The following is a 17,983-nucleotide window of genomic DNA, read 5'->3' on the forward strand; positions in this document are numbered from 1 at the left end:
GTGTACAGGCCCTAAGCACCCAATTTCGTGATGGAAGCCCCAGACACTTCTTAGAAAAATATTAACAATACAGGGGCACCTGGGTGGCTCAGTGGGTTAAGCCGCTGCCTTTGGCTCAGGTCGTGATCTCAGGGTCCTGGGATCGAGCCCCGCATTGGGCTTTCTGCTCGGTGGGGAGCCTGCTTCCCGCTCTCTCTCTGCCTGCCTCTCTGCCTGCCTCTCTGCCTACTTGTGATCTCTGTCTGTCAGATGAATAAATAAAATCTTTAAAAAAAAAATATTAACAGTACAAAGAAGAAAGTGCTGCTCTTGTTGTAGCTGAAAATCCTGGATGATTACTTTTCCCGCATGGGTCGTTGCATATTTACAAACTCCCCTTCTGTCTGAACCTCACTTCTGTTTCCTTCACTGTTACCTCTGTTATTTTTCTCTTACAACAGGCATTCCCGCTGATCATCCCTCCTTTTCCTGATCATGGCAGGCTGACCACATCCTCTGATACCTTCATTTTTTTTTTTTTAAAGATTTTATTTATTTATTTGAGAGAGAGAGCACATGAGAGGGGATAGGTCAGAGGGAGAAGCAGACTCCCCGCCAAGCAGGGAGCCGGATGCGGGACTCAATTCTGGGACTCCAGGATCATGACCTGAGCCAAAGGCAGTTGCTTATCCAACTGAGCCACCCAGGTGCCCCTGATACCTTCATTTTTTAAACCTATAGGCCCCTCAAGACTCCAGGTTTAGTCCTCTTCCTCTAAGCTCCTGGTACTAACTGACCTCCCTCCAGCGACCGAGGAATGAGGATTCTTCAAGGATTCGCAGATAGAAGGAGGCTATTTACAATCCTTTTTTTTTTTTTTACGATTTTATTTATTTATTTGAGAGAGAGCAGAGTGGAGGGGCAAAGTGAGAGAGGGTCTTAAGCAGACTGAGCTGAGCTTGAAGGGGCCCAGTCTCAGAACCCCGAGATCATGACCTGAGCAGAAACCAAGAGTCGGATGCTTAACTGACTGCGCCGCCCAGGCGTCCTGGCTGTTTGTAATCTAAACCAAGCATGTCCATTTCAAACTCTGGTTTTGGAGATAATCACACATTGTAGATCAGACCTGAAAGCATTAATGATGCTCTTATGCTTGGACTCCTGTAAATATGCTCTAAAAATAAGCTTATCAAGAATATCAGAGAATAACCAAAGCAAGCATCAGAAATTATCATGAGAGGGTACCTTGTTAGCTTAGGTCGGCAGAGTATGGGACTCTTGATCTTGGGGTGGTGAGTTTGAGCCCTATATTGGGTGTGGAGATTACTTAAAAATAAATAAATGACAGGCTTTTAAAAAAACCTTATCCTCTTAAAAAAAATATCATGGGAAATATATCAAAACTACATCTTATTCGGGTGGTTCAGATTAGACAATTTTTATTTTCCTTTCAGTGTTACCCAGTTTCCTGCAAATCAGGCAGAGGACTTACCATGCCAGCCCAACTGGGACCCTGGGGCGTTCGGACCTCTGCTGACTAAAAGGCATCCCGAGTGGGGTTCTGTAGTCACATTGTGATGACATTCTTGAACTCACGAGGCAGTGTAAATGATTCAGCTAGGCTTGAATATATCAGAATTTGTCCCCCAAAATGAGGAAAACAAATGACAAATTCTTTAAGATCTTCCATAAAGTGCCATTACTAAATTTGAGTGGGAGCACCTGGGTCTTGATGTAGAGTAAGACGACATCATGCATACATACATCCCCACCACACAGCATCATATGAAATTTGTGGTTTCTTTAAATTTTTAAACTTTTCTTTAAATTTTGTTTAAATTTCTTTATATTCTGTCTTATTAAATTCTACTCTATAAATAACCTTCATCCAAACTGAGATCACCAAGTAAATCTATCTTCTTCACAGGAATTTATCTGGATATATTTTACTAAGCCAAATTGTATTCTGAATTTCACTCTGTTATTCTCATCTCATTCTCATAATAAAATGGAACCGAAGTTTATCAATTATTGTACAGAACCACCTTTCAACAGAAAACCTTGGGTGGGTGTAGAGTAGAAAGTGTTTTAGCTGCCGCCCTCTTGAGACTCCAGAGGTGTCTTTTTAAGCCCTCGGAATCCCTGGATTTCTTACGAGTGTATGTTCTAGCTCTTATATGGAACTCACTGGGAACAGCTTCCCATTCCTCTTACTTCTGCTTGAGCAAGTATTCCGCCTGTACTTTGGACTAACATTGATTGACGTAAGATTTTTAGTTCCACCATTTCTGATGAATGATGAATCTGTAAGTATGGATGCCTCCAGCACAGACGAGCAAGGACGTGACCACACAAACAATAGTTTGGCTTATGGACTCAGGATCTTTTATTGCCATAGTGGAAATGCCAGCATCGTGAAGTGGCCAAACACTGTCCCAAGGCCAGGACATGAAGATTTATCAGTCTACATGTGTCTCTTGCTTTGGAGCTAGACAGTCTTGACTCACCCCGGCTGTGCATTTCCCCACTCCCCACCTTTTCCGTAGTAAGAATTCTTTTTCCCATTAGTCATTGGTAGCCTGTTCCAGATTTGGTTTTAATCTTTTACAGTTACTAAACCAAGGAGAATTAACTGAAAGCCGGACATGAGCATGGACACCGACTTCTGGAAGAGGAGCTCTGTCTGATCCCAGAGTGCACATAGTGGGAACAGGAGGCTTCTGGCTCGTGGTCTGCCAGATCTGAAACGAATCTGTGAAGGACAGGACCCTGCTTCTGCCTCTGTTGACCGTCCCGGACAGAGACGATGAATGTGGGAGCGCTGCTTTTCACACCACATCTGATCCAGACAAGGACGAAAGCAGTGAATGTGGGCTGGGTAACTGTACCTACCTCTCCTCCCACTATGAAATTTTGGGATGGACTTCTCCCAAAAGGGAATTTGATTATGTGTTGGCTGAAATTTCTTCGGTGTGACTCTTAGAAAGGGATTTTCCTTTGAAGAATTTACATCCCAGGCTCAGCTGTCTTTTCATATGGATGAACTAAGTCCTGCCACCAACCACAAAACTTCACCAAGAAGTTGAGCTTTCAAGATGCCTTGTTGCTTTTGAGAAGGGAGGGGTGTCAGTTCTCCTGTGGCGTCCTCCCTTTAGCAACCTGAGTAAGAGACTCTCTGCCCCTGGGCTGCAAAAAAATAAATTACTTGAATCCCTATCTGGCCCGGGCTGAGGTACTATCTTGTCGTATCCACTTCTACTTGGTCACTTTGTTTTGTTTATAGAATATACAGTAGCATGTTGAAGGTTTTTTGTTTTTTGATTTTTTTTTTTAAAGTTAAATACCACATGATTCACAGCTTCAGTTGTTTTCCCTTTAAATAAACAAGACAGCCCAGGCAGTTCTTTGGTTCCTTGTTTTGGACAAAACCCATTTTCTTAGGAGATTAAGAAAATAGTTCAGGCTTTCCCTTTAAGAGAGGGCACTGATTGTCCCTTTGGATTCCATGCAGGAAAAACTGAGCCCAGGAGTCTTGGGGAACGGAGACGAGCAGCTTCCTCTCTAACTAGAAAACCTAGGTAGTAGTTATCATAGTACCCCTCTGTCATCACAAGAAGGGGCCATGTCTGAGTCTGGAAAAATGGCAATAATAACAGATACTTTTGAATTTTTCCAGAAAGCTGAACAAAAACAAAAACAAAAACATGAGAAATGTGCTTCTTTTACGAGTAGGCACTCTTGCTATCATCCTGTCTCTACAGCTGATAGAGAATATCTAATCAATCATTGGTGAGAAGAGGGTTCCAGAGATCACTTACTGGTAGAAAATCATGGCTATCAGAGAATTTTCACATTTATTTAAAATGAACCTCATGCTGACACTTACATACCATGTACACAGTGGCATATTCTAAGCAAATAACAGGACAGAATTAACTACTGTAATAAATAAATATAGTTCTTAATTTGTTAATGACACGCATAATCATCCTTTGTTACATAGATTGAGTTCATGTCAATTTCCTGTATTTTTAAATTACCAGTTTTTACTTCCTGTAGCCTTACTTTTATACTATAGCATGGTTCTTAACTGGGAATATTTTTGCCTGCCCCCACATGTGGCAATATCTAGACTAGACATTTTTGTTCGTCACAACTAGGGGAGAGGGAATTACTGGCATTTTGTGAGTAGGAGCCCAGGATGCTGCTAAACTTTCTATAATGTAAGGACAGCGCCCTCTCCCAATGCCCAACACAGACTCCTCTGGCGCAAAATGCCAATAGTACTGAGGTTGAGAGACCGCGTAGCAAAAGATGCAAGCGTGTCATCCTGCAGGTGTTTTGTTACTCCCACGCAATATTTCTAAGTAATTTTTAAATTAGTTGTTAACATGCAAATTTCTGGCTTCTGTTGAAACTGGGTTGATCTGGCAATTCTGGGCCTGTGTTCTAGCAGAGACTCTGGTCTCTACTGACTCCTACTCATACCCAGCACATGTGAGCCATTGGTTTCCTAACTAGCCCCTTGTAGGCATTTGGGCTTGTGCCTTTTTTTAAAGTAGGAGGCACAAAGCAAGAATGCTTAACTCAGCTCTCGTCCTGAGGTTTTTCACTTTGATTTATTTAAACCAATCATTCCCTGTTTGTTACCTGCTTTTCCCCATCCTCCAAGAGTAGCCGTTGACTCAGAAGCCAAGTTTTGCCTGCCTTGACTCAGCCCCCAAGTTAGCTGGTTAATATTGAAAAGCAGTAATTTTGTGTTACTGATTAAGCAAGTGATTTGCAATTATCTAGTAGTTCGTAAGACAGCTCTTCCAGTTCTTTCTTGGGACTTGTAGGCTCTTGTAGAGATTCTTCTAAATCCTGCTGTGGATTTTTGGTGCTGAGTTTTGTAGTTTCATGGGTGCTACAGAATAAATTAAAGCATTATGAAATAAAATGTTTTTAATTAAAAACATTATGTAAGGCTGAAGGATGGTTTCAACATGTTCATTATTTTATATGGGGTATAAAGGGAAATTTCTAGGGGGGAAACTGGGATAGGAATTAAGGGAGGGGCCATTAGGATTTAAGAAACAAAACAAAGTTGAGAATAATGGTGATAGTATGCTTTTCTCCCCTTCCCTTATATGATACCAAAGGAGGGGTGCTACTAATGAAGTACTTTTTTTTTTTTTAATGAGTTACTTCTTTAATGAGTGCTAGATTTTTAACAAGCCACGGTGACCATGCTGAGGGGATAAAGGCTTTGATTGTTCAGGACAGTATAGCTTTTATTGTAGCTCAATATAGGTTTTTACCTTCAGTTATCCAAACAGAATAAAAAGTGCTAGTAAAATAGTTTTATCATTTTATAGTAAGTAAAAATACACATTGGGGCACCTTTACACCCACAGACACACATAACATTTGTTCCTCAAAAGTGAAGTGGAGATATTTTTGACTGATGGCCCTGGAAGTAGAATTGGAAAAATGATCTGTTTCAAACTGAAGGAATCTACAGCCCATATACAATGGTTATATTTTATTCACAATTGCACTATTCTCCCAATTTAAATGTGTTATGTGGGGATCTCTGGGTTAGTATTCCATATATACAGGATTATGATCTCAAAACGCACGAGTGGTGGCATCGGGAGGCATGGCAGTTCGAGAGCTGCAGATAACAAGGAGGATCCGAGATTACCTGGGACAGTCACGGCCTTCTGACTGCCCCCGCCACTGTTCATCCCGGCTGCCCTGACCCTTGCTCCTCACAAAGTCTTCATCGAGCCCAGCCTGCTTCAGGGTGTCTCGATACCGTTGTTCTGCAGCTTTCCTGGCAAGGTCCTGTGGAATGGAAATTAATCTGCTGTAGCTGTCTTGTGAATCACCAGGTAATTCGAAATCACTTGCTTAATCCGTATGCCTATAACTGCCCCCTTCCCCAACCCCCCATTAGTGCTGGGCACCAATGTGCATGAAAATTTCTTAGAGCTTTTTCTAGCCTTAAAAGTGCATAGGAACTACCTGAAGGTCTTGTTATTAATGTAAATTCTCATTGGGTAGGTCTCAGAGAAGGCTCACAATTCTGTATATCTAACACTCCCAGCGGATGCCAACAATTGATTTAGGACCCACCTTTGAGAAGAAAAGATATAGATTTTTGGAAGATCAAGTGAGACTCAGATGAAAACATGGACTTAAAAACATTTTAAGATTTGAAAACAACCAGGGGTGCCTGGGTGGTGTAGTTGGTTAAGCGTCCAACTCTTGGTTCTGGCTCAGGTCATGGTCTCAGGGTCCTGGGACTGAGCCCCAAGTCCGGCTGCATACTCAGTGCAGTCTACTTGAGATTCTTGCTCCCTCAGCCCCTCCTGCTTGTGCTCTAATTAGAGTAAATAAATAAATTTTTAAAAAATCAACACTAAAATACATATGTAAAAAGAAAAACACCCACTAAAATATAACAAAACACTCTTCAAAAAAATTTTTTTTATTTGACAAAGAGAGATCACAAGCAGGCAGAGAGAGCCGGGGAAGCCAGCTCCCCGCTGAGCAGAGAGCCCAATGCGGGGCTTGATCACTAGGACCCTGAGATCATGACCTGAGCCGAAGGCAGAGGCTTTAACCCACTGAGCCACCTGAGCGCTCCTAACAAAACACTCTTAACAGGATAGATGGTATGCCTGAGGAGGAGGAAAATGTTCTTTTTTGTTTTAATTTAAGCAAAATCATATAGAGCACTTTGTATTTTTCCTGGAGTGGTGAAAGATCTGTTGTGATCTGAGGGTGAGGTTGCTTGAAAAAAATTAACATAAAGAGGAAAGGGCATTATGAGAGATTTGAGCAATGCTAGTTGCTAAGTAAACCCAAGACCATCCAGCATGTGTGAGTCTGTGTATGGTATGTATGATGGGGGAGGAGTGTACCCGGAAAATGCCTAGATAAGACACACTGGCTGTAAGATGGAGATGATGTCCAGCTGCTGGAATCAGGTCACTAGGAAACCCCAACTTTTATCTGAAACTGGAGAGAAGAGGGATCTGCAGAGCATGATAGAACCCCATACCCCCGGGGATGGTGGCCTTTCTGAGGCCGTTCATCCAAACCAGCTTCAGAAGCTCCAGAGCTTCCTTAGGGAGACCAGATCTCAGCTGGGTGCAACTTCCCTAAAGGTCTAGAGAACACCTTAAAATGATTCTTCTATCCTGAAGGCCACTTAATCTGAAAAGGACTTTCTGGGGTGCTTGTGAGCATACCAATGTCTGGAGACCCACAAATGGGCCACAGCTCTGGAGGCTGGGGATGCCCAGGGTAGCAGCAGTGCAGGGGGAGAGACTCTGTTAGCAAGTTAAAGATCGTCTCACTGACACAGCCAAACTGTCCCTGCGTATGTGGGATTTAGCCCTCACCATGATTCAAACTGAAAGCCAGACCGCAGCAAACACTCCAGAAGTGAAATACTTTATAGATGCCTCTGGAGTCCTGTCTTGGATGAAATCAGTCTAAGCAGCATTCACCACTTCACTATGTACTTGGGAGGGGAGGGAGATGGTAGTTAATAACAGGTCTAATTTAGAATCTTCCTGACCCCAAAGAAATGTTTAATACCCAGATATTAAATTGTTCCATCATGGGACACCTGGGTAGCTCAGTTATTTAAGCATCTGCTTTTGGCTCAGGTCAGGAGGTCCTGGGATCGAGTCCCACATCAGTCTCCCTGCTCAGAGGGGGGCCTGCTTCTCCCTTTCCCTCTAACCCTGCCCCCACTTGTGCTCTCCCTTGTCTCTTTCTCTCTCTCACTCTTTCTGATAAATACAATCTTAAAAAAACAAACAAACAAATAAAACTATCCCATCATTTTCAAGAGCCCTTTCATCCAAAACTGAAAGAAAATGAATGCTGGTTTAGTTTTACCTTGCTAACTTGTTCAAAGAGGTAGGGTCTTGTCTCTATTCTCTTCTTCATTTCTTCCAATTCTTTCTTATACTCTTTTGCTCTTTTACGGTCATTGTTCCTGGAATTAACAAGGTTCTTAGAATCAATTCTCTTTTTCCAATCTGGAATAGCCTTCACTCCAATTATGCAGAGTAATTCCCAAGGTCATTGTAAATTCCTAACTGTGCCTAGCAAAATCCTTGACTGTGTGCGATTATAGGAGTCTAATAACTCCATTTTGCCATTTTTCAAGGCTCATGATCTACTGGATCCCGAGACAGGCACTCTTTGACACAGGGAGGACACTGACCGATTCTCTTTCAGCTTTGCTTTGAACACTTCCTCCAGGCTTTGATGGGGATCCATGGCTTTGGCACGAAAGGTCACGGATTTAGACATCGCTTGACACTTCTTTTTGTGCATCTCCAACCACTGAGTACTCTCATCTGCTCTGTCCTTTTTTTCAAGTGAACTTCTAAAGAGAGGAGGCAAAAATCATACAGATGACCAACTTGAGTATATTTGAAAGCAGTCTTAGTAACCTCTCTGGAAAGTAAAATGATATTTTCAATGAAGGGCATTTCAGAAAGAATAGGATTCTGAAATTGGCAGATGAAGCCTTCCCAGCACTATGGACACAGTAATCTTCTGCCCCAGGAGAAGTTCATTAATTGAACTGAAAAAACATACGAGTTAAAATATCCTTGTACTCATGCTTCTGGCTTGTCTGGAAATGAGATGATCCTGAGAGCTGCTGTTTGCTGAGCTCTCTACTCGGAACTGAGTGGAGAAAGAAATCAAGTGCTTTATATCCATTATCTTCCTAACTGGCCTATGAGGTGAGAACTGTAAGCTCCTCTTTTTATAGGCGAGGAGATGGAGGTTCAGAAAGAGTAAGCCACTTACTCAAAGCCGCCCCCGCAAGCCAGTGGAGAGGCCAAGATCTGAACCAGGATGTCTGACTCCCAAGCCTCTGTCCTGGACCACTGTGCTCGAAGGTGCCTGGATTCATGGGCCCTTGGGAATACAATTCTGCATTTTCACAGAGAACTGAAAATAGGCTTCTTTCCCTGCACAGTTTGGGGTTAATTTACAGCACTTAGTTTGTGTAAGTATCATTTGACAGGGTACTATGGAGAGTTCTACGAAAAGAAAAAACAGTCAAGACTCTTGCATTTGGATATTTACATTCAAATGAACAGATTAGGAAGGAAGGCAGGGAAGTTGAGTCTGCCATGGTATCAAACTCCCCGTTGCTGGGAAGTAAATACAGACATCCCCTAGGGGGGTGAGCTTCCGTTCAGAAGGCTTATCGTACTGGGGCCTCAGGATAGTGATGCATGTAGCCTTCATTCAGTAGCCCTAAGAAATTTGAGGAAGAAGGGAGTACCCCTTAGATTCTAAATATATTTCTTTCTTTCTTTCTGTTTTTTAAAGATTTTATTTATTTATTTGACAGACAGGGATCACAAGTATGCAGAGAGGCAGAGAGGCAGGTGGGGGGCAGAAGGGGGGATTGGCGAGCAGGCTCCCTGCTGAGCAGAGAACCCGGTGCAGGGCTCGATCCCAGGACCCTGAGATCATGACCTGAGCTGAAGGCAGAGGCTTAACCCACTGAGCCACCCAGGCGCCCCCTAAATACATTTCTAAGATCACTGTTGCGTGTCCTAAAGAGTCAAGTAGGTCCCGAGTACTCCTCTCTGAGCCCCACAGGAAAGCACTAAGATGCTAGTCCTAAGTGTTATTACCATGACCTTGTCTGCCAACTTCAGCTCAGAGGTCTAGCTGAGGAACTCTTGCCGGGGTGCTGGTCTGATGAGAGCAATACTATGACAGAGTCAGGTCAGTTAAAGAATTAAAAAGTAAGGAGGCTCCTGCTTCCCAACCAACTTCTGATAATTCCCCAAAGATGAATCTCAGACAGTCTCTAGTCGTGTGGTACCTGCCTTCTCTTTGTGACCAGGTCCACTACCTGCCATCACGTTTCTCTGAATTCCTGTTCCTAACAGCTCCCTCTCTCATCTGTGGGTCTTCACCCATGTTGTTCTCTCTGGAACCTTCTTTCCAGGCTTCGGCTAATTCCTCATTCTTCAGAGATTAAAGAGACCCCTGCCCCAGGCTATCCAGTGCTCCCAAGTTTCCCTGTATTTCCCCCACCAATGCACTTCTTACAAAATATGGTAACTTCTTTGCTTTTCTGTATTTCATACTAGATACTAAACTAGAGGTTCCATAAGGCATCTCCAGGCTTAACATTGTAACTGGCTCAGAGTAAGTTCCCGTGAGCACCTGCTAAGTGATGGCCTGGTGTTCTCCAGCACTGCGTGTAGGGGGTGACGTGAATTCCTGTCCGATCAGCATTCCCTTCCACCCCATAGGTCTCTCCGATAACCAGAGAGGAGGCCCAGCAGCAGGATGGTTTCTAGCACTGAGGTCAAGATCCAAGCGCTGACCACTGATCTCCATCGTAGGCCAAGGTCTTGGACTCGACCACTCACCTGACTGCAGATTCCCTCTTCCTGGTGGCGTCTGTGATGTGCACAGGGAGGGTGTTGGCGGAGAGGGAAGCAAGGCCGCTCAGAGAACGGCTCCTTGGCAGGGGTGTGGCTGGTGGCTGTGGAGAGTCCTAGAAGAAACGAAGGTTGGTATTGATGGGACAGCCATGTGTGATGAGTTTCTATTCTAACTAGGATTCATTTTCAGTGAAGGACTAGTCAGACCGAGAATCCTTTTTTCCCCCTCCTGGGATTATGGAAAGAGTAATGAGTTTATTACTAGGCCTAGAGTTGGATATCAGTCCTAAAGTTTTAAGATCAGATGAGAAGTGGGGCACCTGGGTGGCTCAGTGGGTTAAAGCCTCTGCTTCGGCTCAGGTCATGATCCCAGGGTCCTGGGATCGAGCCCCACGTTGGGCTCTCTGCTCAGCAGGAAGCCTGCTTCCCCCCTCTCTCTCTGCCTACTTGTGATCTCTGTCAGATAAATGGATAAAATATTTGAAAAAAAAATCAGCTGGGAAGAGTTCTAATTGATACAGGGTTCTGAGCAATTGATCCCAACTCCCTACCTTCTAGACTTGCTTGGACTTATTTCTGCAAAATTTCTCTAGAAAAGTTCCCTCTCCGGAGGCAAGGAAAGGAAGTATTATTATGGTTCTCAGTTTATAGGAACTGTGGAGCTTACAGCAGAGCCAGTGTTAATTTTTTTTAAGTTTTTAAAAATTAAAATTCAATTGATTAACATATAATGTATTATTAGTGTCACAGGTAGAGGTCAATGATTCATCAGCCTTCTATAAGGAGCCAGTGTTTCTTTTTAATTTTTTAAATTTATTTTTCAAGATTGATTGATTGATTTATCAGAGAGAGAGAAAGAGCGCGCGCGCGTGCATGCATGCTCAGGCAGGGAGAGCAGCAGGCAGAGAGAGAAACAGACTCCCCGCTGAGCAGGAGCCTGATGCGGACTCGATCCCACGACCCCGGGACCATGACCTGAGCCAAAGTCAGCTCCTCAACTGACTGAGCCACCCAGGCACCCCTGAGCCAGTGTTGTTTTAAAAAAAAAAAAGAGAGAGACAGGAAAATGTCACGAGAAGTGCCTCCCATCAAGACTGGCCTGTCTGCTGGGTCCCAGGCCCCGACCCTCCTGCAGCGGCCTGGGCTCTCACCCTCCTCCCTCCAGATGTGGCGGCATCACAGGACCGCGGAGTGCGACACAGGCTGCCAGTCCTCAGCAAGAAGGGCTTGTTGCGAGTCCCCTCTCTGGTGTCCCTTCTCTTGGCAGCTCTTCTCTGGAAGGCCCTGTAAAGGCCTTCGTAGTCAGGGATGGCAGGATTCACACGAGGCTGAAATCCAAAGTCCGTGTGCAGAAACGCAAGCTTTTCCTTCTGGGTTCGGGTAGCCGCGCGGGGCTGTGGGCCCACCCGGTCCCCGGAGGGGGCGATCGGGGAGGCGGCCTTCTGGAGCATGTCTAGGGCTCTCATCTGGATGCGAATTTTCCTTAAGAGTTCCGCTTCTGTGGAGAAGAAGTCAGGGTGGTGATGGGTGAGAGGGGACCTGCCTGGGCTTGGAGAATGTTCCCTGTGAAGCCCGAGCGGAGGGCGACGGAGCCGACCGACAGCTTCCGCAGGAATTTCGGGCGGCAGCTGACTCCATACGGGAAGCTCCCTGTCGGCCAGGAGAGCTGTGCTTACATGACGGACAATGGCAAACACTACAGATCAGCTTGCTTTGTCTTTTCTGGAGAGTTCGTTCATAAACATTGGCCAGAACACGGCTGCCAGGTACCAGCAGGCCGCAGAGGCAGCCACCACGGACACCACGGGCACCGAATGCTTTCTGTGGTTCCTTCTTCAGAGGTGGAGCTGGCGAGGTGGGCGGTCACCCCCTTCTCCCAGGTCCCCCAGACTCAGGGCAAGTACCTGCTATCCACCCAGAGACCCACGCTGTTGCCCAAATCACTCTCGCCTGCTGTCTCTGGTCAGTCCCAAGTTCTGCGGTCTCTGCTCTTTAACCGTGCTCCTGCCGGTCCTGCTGCTCATTTCACAATCTCCCACTGAACTGTCCACACGGGGTCCTGCAGACCAACACCCTCCCGGCCTGTCCCTCCCCCCTTAACCGTCTCCACCGCAGCATCTGAGTGGTCTTCCTGGGCTGCGGATCTGATCCCGAGCCCCTCCATAAAGCCCTTCAGGGGTTCCCCAGTGCCCTTGGGAGGAAATCCAACCTTCTCCCCCGCCTACAAGCCCCCAGGTCTGCCCAGGGCCTGCCTCTCCCTCCCCACTCCCTCTTCTCTCCCCTGTCCTGTGCCTGTGTTCTGCGGCTTCTGACCTCTGCCCTGTTCTCTCTGGTTCACTCTTCCTCCCTCTTCCCTTCCTTCAGGGGCTGCCTCAGTATTCTTTCCCCGGGACCTTCCCTACCTTCTCCCACCGCCTCACCACATCTGATGTGAGGTCCTTGTGTCCTGTGCTCCGTGAGGGGGAAGGCTTTACACCTTGTAGACCACTCACCACATCCGTGGGCTCTGTTACCTGGTATCTGGCTGCCTCCCGTGTGCACCAACTCCAGGTCTGTCTATTCCACACACAGTAGTGCCTGGAGCTTGGCACGTTACTGAATGAATAAAGCCTGAGTCCTTTTACCGAACCCCATTTCTTGAAATGAGGCGGCGTGGGAGCTTCCCTCGGGAGCAGCTGGTGGTGGCACTGGCCTAAGCTGACCCTTCGTTGTCTCACTGGTTCTGCCGATGCGTTCGTGTCCCGAGAGCAGCCACAGGACCAACCTAGGGCATGCCAGGCCACCTCTCACGCTCACTCCTGCCAGGGCTCCCCCACGACACAGACAGAGCCAGCCCCATACCCCGTGGCCTGCCCTGAGTGTGGCCTGGAGGCCGGGTCTCCAGAGCAACGAGTTCATCTCCCAGCCAGGCCGGGTCTCCAGAGCAATGAGTTCATCTCCCAATCCCCGAGCCCAAGTACCCCCAGCACCCCTTGGCAGCCCCAGGCAGCAGGCAGCATGGTGGGAAGGAGGCCTTTACCTTGCAGTTTGTCCCCGAGGGCTGGCTCCAGAATGGACTTGGGAATCCTTCTGGTGGCCTTCTGCTTGGGGACCTTGGCCTTGGCTGTGGCAGCCAGCTCCCTCTGCTTAGCGGCTTCCTTTCTCTGCTCCTCCTTCACTAGGAAGCTGAAGGGCTTCAAGGAGGAGAGGAGCAGTTCCTTCCTCTTCTGGATTCCTGCCTGCCTGCGGGCCTCGCTGCGCTCCGTGATCTCCTGGTAGAGGGGCAGGTAGACGTGCGCGGGCACCGGCTGCGCCCGGAACTGCCGGTGGCACTCGGCCTCCTCCTGCCCCTGCCGCTGGGCCTGCTTCCTCTCCTGCTCAAAGGAGGCAGGGGAGGCCAGCCACTGGGCCTTCTTCTGGGCCTCACGCAGTGTCATGCGGAACGGCCGGGGGACCGTGATGGACGACACCCAGGAGCTGATGCTTCTGTGCTGCGAGGGGGGCCTGGAGCCTGGGGGTGGCTGGGGCTGACTGTTAGGATCCTCGGAGGGAAGGCTGCTCAGGGAGCTGCAGCGCCTCGTTGAGCTGCACCTGGAGGGAGAAAGCAGCTGCCCTGGGGGACACATGGAGCACACGTGGAGGACGGTGGCCGATGGGAGGCGAGGTGGCAGCTGGCTTCTCAGCCTGACATCGTGGCCCCGTAGGCCTCTGAGCCTGTGCCTCTCTCGCCTGGGCCTTCCTCCTTTCCCTCAGGCCATCTAGCAGCCCATTAGGAGGTCTTTTCTCACAACTGATTCACGAATTACCACTTTGCATTCTAATATTTTCTGTTTGCTTGTTTGTTTTCTTATTGTAAAGATTTTTTAAAAGTAATATTCCACACCCACCTCGGGGCTGGAACTCACATCCCTGAGATCAAGAGCTGCCCACTCCACCGACTGAGCCAGCCCGGCACCCTGCATTCTATTTTCACATGGGCAGGAGAACAGTGCACGTCGGACCCAGGTTCAAATCTTGCTTCAAACAATTACCAGCCATGTGACCTTTAGCAGGGTTTGCTTGGAACCTTGATTTCCTCATCTGGAGAATGGCAAAAATTGTATCTTCTTACAGGGTTAGTGGGAAGAAAAAATAAATATTAAATATTATAAATGCAGTGTACACACATATAGAAGGGCTTGGCCAAGGTCAGTGTACCTCGTTGCTGTTCTTGGGAGGGAGTGAGAAGGGCATCCCTTTAGTCAATCCCAGTGCTTCCAGTGACTAAGGGTAACCCAAAGTGATTTAGGAAGGAAATAGATAGGAATCTATTCTAGATCGGAATCAGAACACACTTGGCTCCGAAGGTGGATTCTGAGCTGGAGCCTGGGTAAGGGACAACTTGCAGAATGGTTTTTACTGAGGAAGAGGATGAGGCCCAGAGTCACAAGGGACTTGGCTAGAGTTGGGCATGAGGTGCCTTACCTCGCAGACAGTGGGTCCTGGACCTGTGGCTTCCCCCTGCCTTTGTCTTGGAAGAAACTCTCCAGGTCCTCATCTTCGGAGAAGTTCTCACCACTGTCCGGGTCAGACTGAAAAAGGGATTCCAACAGGCACCACCTGCCTTTCTGCTTTAGTACCTCCAGGTACTCGGAAAAGCTCCCAGTTGAGTCGGAATCCGAAAGCGTCAAGTCCTCTGGGCTGAGGAAGTCATCCAGTTTGCCAGCCCTGGGCAAAACCGGTCCGTCCCCAGACAGCTCCTCTTCTGTCTCCGAGTCCGAGGAGGATTTGGGGGGAAACACCTACCGTGAAATAGAATAAATGGTGGGTCAACTATCGTTCCAAATTTACTCAAAACATAACTGCTAACTTCACTTTGAATAAGTCTCTGTATACTAGGGACTGGGAAGGAAGAAAAATAAGATTGTTCCTCGCTTTAAAGAAATTTCACAAATTGGTATATGGGGGATGCTTGGTTGAAGGGCAGGGAAGGGAAGCAGACAGGTGAACAGTTACTGAGTACCTGTCCTGTGGCATGCACTCCGCCCCCTGCACTCCAGGAACCCCACCCAGACTTTGGCCACACTCTTGCCCTATTTGGTTTTTACCTACTTGTTGCCAATCTTCTTTTTCCTGCTCCTCCTGTCTGCACCTCTGCTTTCCTCCTATTCTACCTAAGATCTACCCCGTTACTAGGAACGAATAATTAACTGGACAGATACTGTGTTCTAGCTGAAAGAACAGTGTCCTAGAAAGTGGGTTTCAATACTCCATTCCTTTAGAAAATCTTTATTTGGTGCCTAATGTGCACTGGGCATTAGGCTGAGAACACAAGTCCCTACTCACAAAGCTTATGCTGTAGAGAGAGGGAGACAGACAATATAAGGTGATAATATATTCAATGAAAGTCATAAACTGAGAGATTATGCGATGATGAAGTGGTTTGGGAAGCTGTTCTGTTGATAAAAGCCCGTCAGATAAAAATCTGGGAAGAGTACCTATAATCAGAGCTAGGTTTATTAATTTGTTGGCGTACACCATGAAAAATTAAGGGAACGTGCAGGGTGGGGGATGGGGACGGGCTTTTCCTGGGGCTGGTTTGTCCCAGCGATGGGGGAGGGGGTGGATCCCTCTGTATCCACTCTGAACGGATGCTGTCGTGAAGAGGGCACGGTTCCGTGAGTGAGTGAGCACTTTTGATTCCAAGGGTAACAGAACAAAGTGGGGCTGGGTAAGTAATTGATAGGTAAGCATCATCATTTAGAAGGAGGTCTTAATCGTTTTGCAGGTCTGCTGTGGCCCGTGAGAAACACTGTTTTCTGCTCATCTGGCAGCTCACCTTAGCTGTGTCTGTTGCAGTCTGCACCGTACTTTCTTGGTCTTGGGCTGATTTTTACTTTCTCACTGCAGAGGAGTTTTAGGCTGAACACCTGATTGATGAGAGGGACCCAGCCTTGCTAAGAGCTGGGGTAGGAGGGTTCTGGGTTCAAGGAAAAGCAAATGCAAAGGCCTTGAAGCAGGAATAAATTTGGCTCTTGGAGAGGCAAAAGGAGGGCCAGGGTGCCTGGAGGACAGTGGTATGAGATATCCTTAGAGAAGCAGGTGTGAGGCCAGGATTGGGTGGGATAAGATGACTGCTTGCACCTGGAGCAGAGGTGCCTACAGGCCTCCAGGTGACACTTGGGGATGATTCTCTAAGGTCCAGCTCTAATACTGAAAAGAACACTGGATTCTGAGTCAAAGAATGTGCTCCAGCCCTTGCGCTGCTACCGAGGAGTGTGTGATCTTGGGAAAAATTTTTTAAAAAAATGACTTTATCCAGATATAATTCAGACACCATATAATTTAAATAATTCACTTATGGAAAGAGTACAGTGCAATGGGCTTTAGTATATTCACAGAGCTGTGCAATCACCATCACCATCAATTTTAGAGCATTTTAATCACCCCAAAGAAAGCCCATACTGGCGGGATCCTGGGTGGCTCAGTAGGTTAAGCCTCTGCCTTCAGCCCACATCCTGATCTCAGGGTCCTGGGATCAAGCCTGACATCTGGCTCTCTGCTCAGCGGGGAGCCTGCTTCTCCCCCTCTCTCTGCCTGCTTGTGATCTCTGTCTGTCAAATAAATAAAATCTTAAAAAAAGAAAGCAAGCCCATACCATTTAGTTTAGTAGTCACTCCGTATTTTGCTTAGTCTTTCCAACCCTTCCCTCGCTGCCAGCCCTAAGCAACTTTCTGTATGGATTCCGTTTTTCTATATATTTTTGTAAAGATCTTATTTATTTGAGAGAGAGAGAGAGCGAGCGCGCGAGAGAGCACACGAGTTTGGGGGAGGGGCAGAGGGAGAAGCAGGCTCCCCGCTAAGCAGAGAGCCCAATGCGGGGCTCCATCCCAAGACCCTGGGATCATGACCTGAGCCGAAGGCAGAGGCTTAGCTGACTGAGCCACCCAGGCGCCCCTCTATTGCAAATCTCTTAGTCCCTCTATGCCTCAGTTTTCTTTTCTACAAAATGGGGACAACATCGGACTATCAGTTCTAGGGTAGTTGACAGGATAAGCGAAAACCGAGGGCCATCGCTGTGGTTCTACGAAGGGCCTGACGTAAGACTCAACCCCCTGGGGAGTCCGCCTGCGGGGCCTCAAACGCTGCGGATTTTAATCCCACGCCCCCTGCGACACGCTCCTGCCGTCTGTCTCCAAGGCAACGTCAAACAGTTTCCTTTCTTAGAGATTCCTTTCCGGGGCGCAGACCCAATTCCTCTCCTTCTCTCCTCACCTGACGGCTCCACTGAGCGCCTCCACTGAGGGCTCCTGCAGCCCTCCCGATGGTCATCTTCTCCGCGGGCAGAGACGGAGGCGGCGGTGACAGCTCCGGCTACGCGCTGGGGCGCGGGCGGTACTAGCTGCAAGATTAGGTTCCGCCCCCTTCTGGCTTTGGCCTCTGATTGGCTCCCAGGCGGATGCCTGAGCCAGTCCCCCCTTCCCAGGAAGCTTCTGATCTTTCCCGCCCAAGTTGGCAAGAGTCATTTTCTGATTGGCCTAGTCTTTGCGGGTTCTATTTCCGGCTCTGAGGCCGGGGCGGAAGCAGCTAGTGATTGGAGAGCTCTGTTCCGG

The 17,983-nt window shown here is 47.4% G+C and overlaps 2 protein-coding genes across 14 annotated transcripts in view; one reads left to right on the forward strand and one right to left on the reverse strand.

The window, feature by feature from the left end:
* ZNF410 (zinc finger protein 410) overlaps positions 1-4,951 on the forward strand; it is a 41,662-nt gene extending 36,711 nt beyond the window's left edge. For all 11 annotated transcript variants that reach the window (XR_014312415.1, XR_014312416.1, XM_082733472.1 and 8 more), the window contains one exon: positions 2,590-4,951. Coding sequence is in view for 9 of the 11 variants with exons in the window: in XM_082733472.1 (XP_082589598.1) it covers positions 2,590-2,628 (39 nt within the window). In the remaining 2 variants the exon portion in view is untranslated. The remainder of the gene's footprint in view (positions 1-2,589) is intronic.
* On the reverse strand, positions 2,342-17,773 carry FAM161B (FAM161 centrosomal protein B). 3 transcript variants are annotated; one of them, XM_082733451.1, is made up of 9 exons: positions 17,646-17,773; positions 14,856-15,172; positions 13,432-13,982; positions 11,564-11,910; positions 10,398-10,525; positions 8,210-8,374; positions 7,879-7,978; positions 5,666-5,808; positions 2,342-4,885 (listed from the first exon to the last, which is right to left on the reverse strand). In XM_082733451.1, the coding sequence occupies exons 1-9, from the start codon at positions 17,700-17,702 to the stop codon at positions 4,747-4,749; spliced, it is 1,947 nt and encodes a 648-aa protein (XP_082589577.1). In that variant the 5' UTR covers positions 17,703-17,773; the 3' UTR covers positions 2,342-4,746. The 3 variants fall into 3 exon arrangements, with proteins under 3 accessions (XP_082589577.1, XP_082589579.1, XP_082589578.1); XM_082733453.1 differs by lacking the exons at positions 14,856-15,172; positions 17,646-17,773 and adding an exon at positions 14,423-14,444 and having other exon boundaries at positions 3,815-4,885; positions 13,432-14,004; XM_082733452.1 differs by lacking the exons at positions 14,856-15,172; positions 17,646-17,773 and adding an exon at positions 14,297-14,378 and having other exon boundaries at positions 3,815-4,885; positions 13,432-13,999.
* Between the last annotated feature and the right edge of the window lie 210 nt (positions 17,774-17,983).

Source organism: Mustela nivalis (assembly GCF_964662115.1).
Source record: "Mustela nivalis genome assembly, chromosome: 6".
Taxonomy (NCBI): domain Eukaryota; kingdom Metazoa; phylum Chordata; class Mammalia; order Carnivora; family Mustelidae; genus Mustela; species Mustela nivalis.

Bases quoted from the DNA above. Each gene is read 5' to 3' on its own strand.
- FAM161B (XM_082733451.1), bottom strand. From the start codon at position 17,702: ATGACCATCGGGAGGGCTGCAGGAGCCCTCAGTGGAGGCGCTCAGTGG. The intron at 7,979-8,209 runs GTCAGTGTCCTC...TGTTAATTCCAG, and splicing joins GCAAAGCTGAAAGAGAATCG to GAACAATGACCGTAAAAGAG. The intron at 4,886-5,665 runs GTAATCTCGGAT...TTTATTCTGTAG, and splicing joins GAAGGCCGTGACTGTCCCAG to CACCCATGAAACTACAAAAC.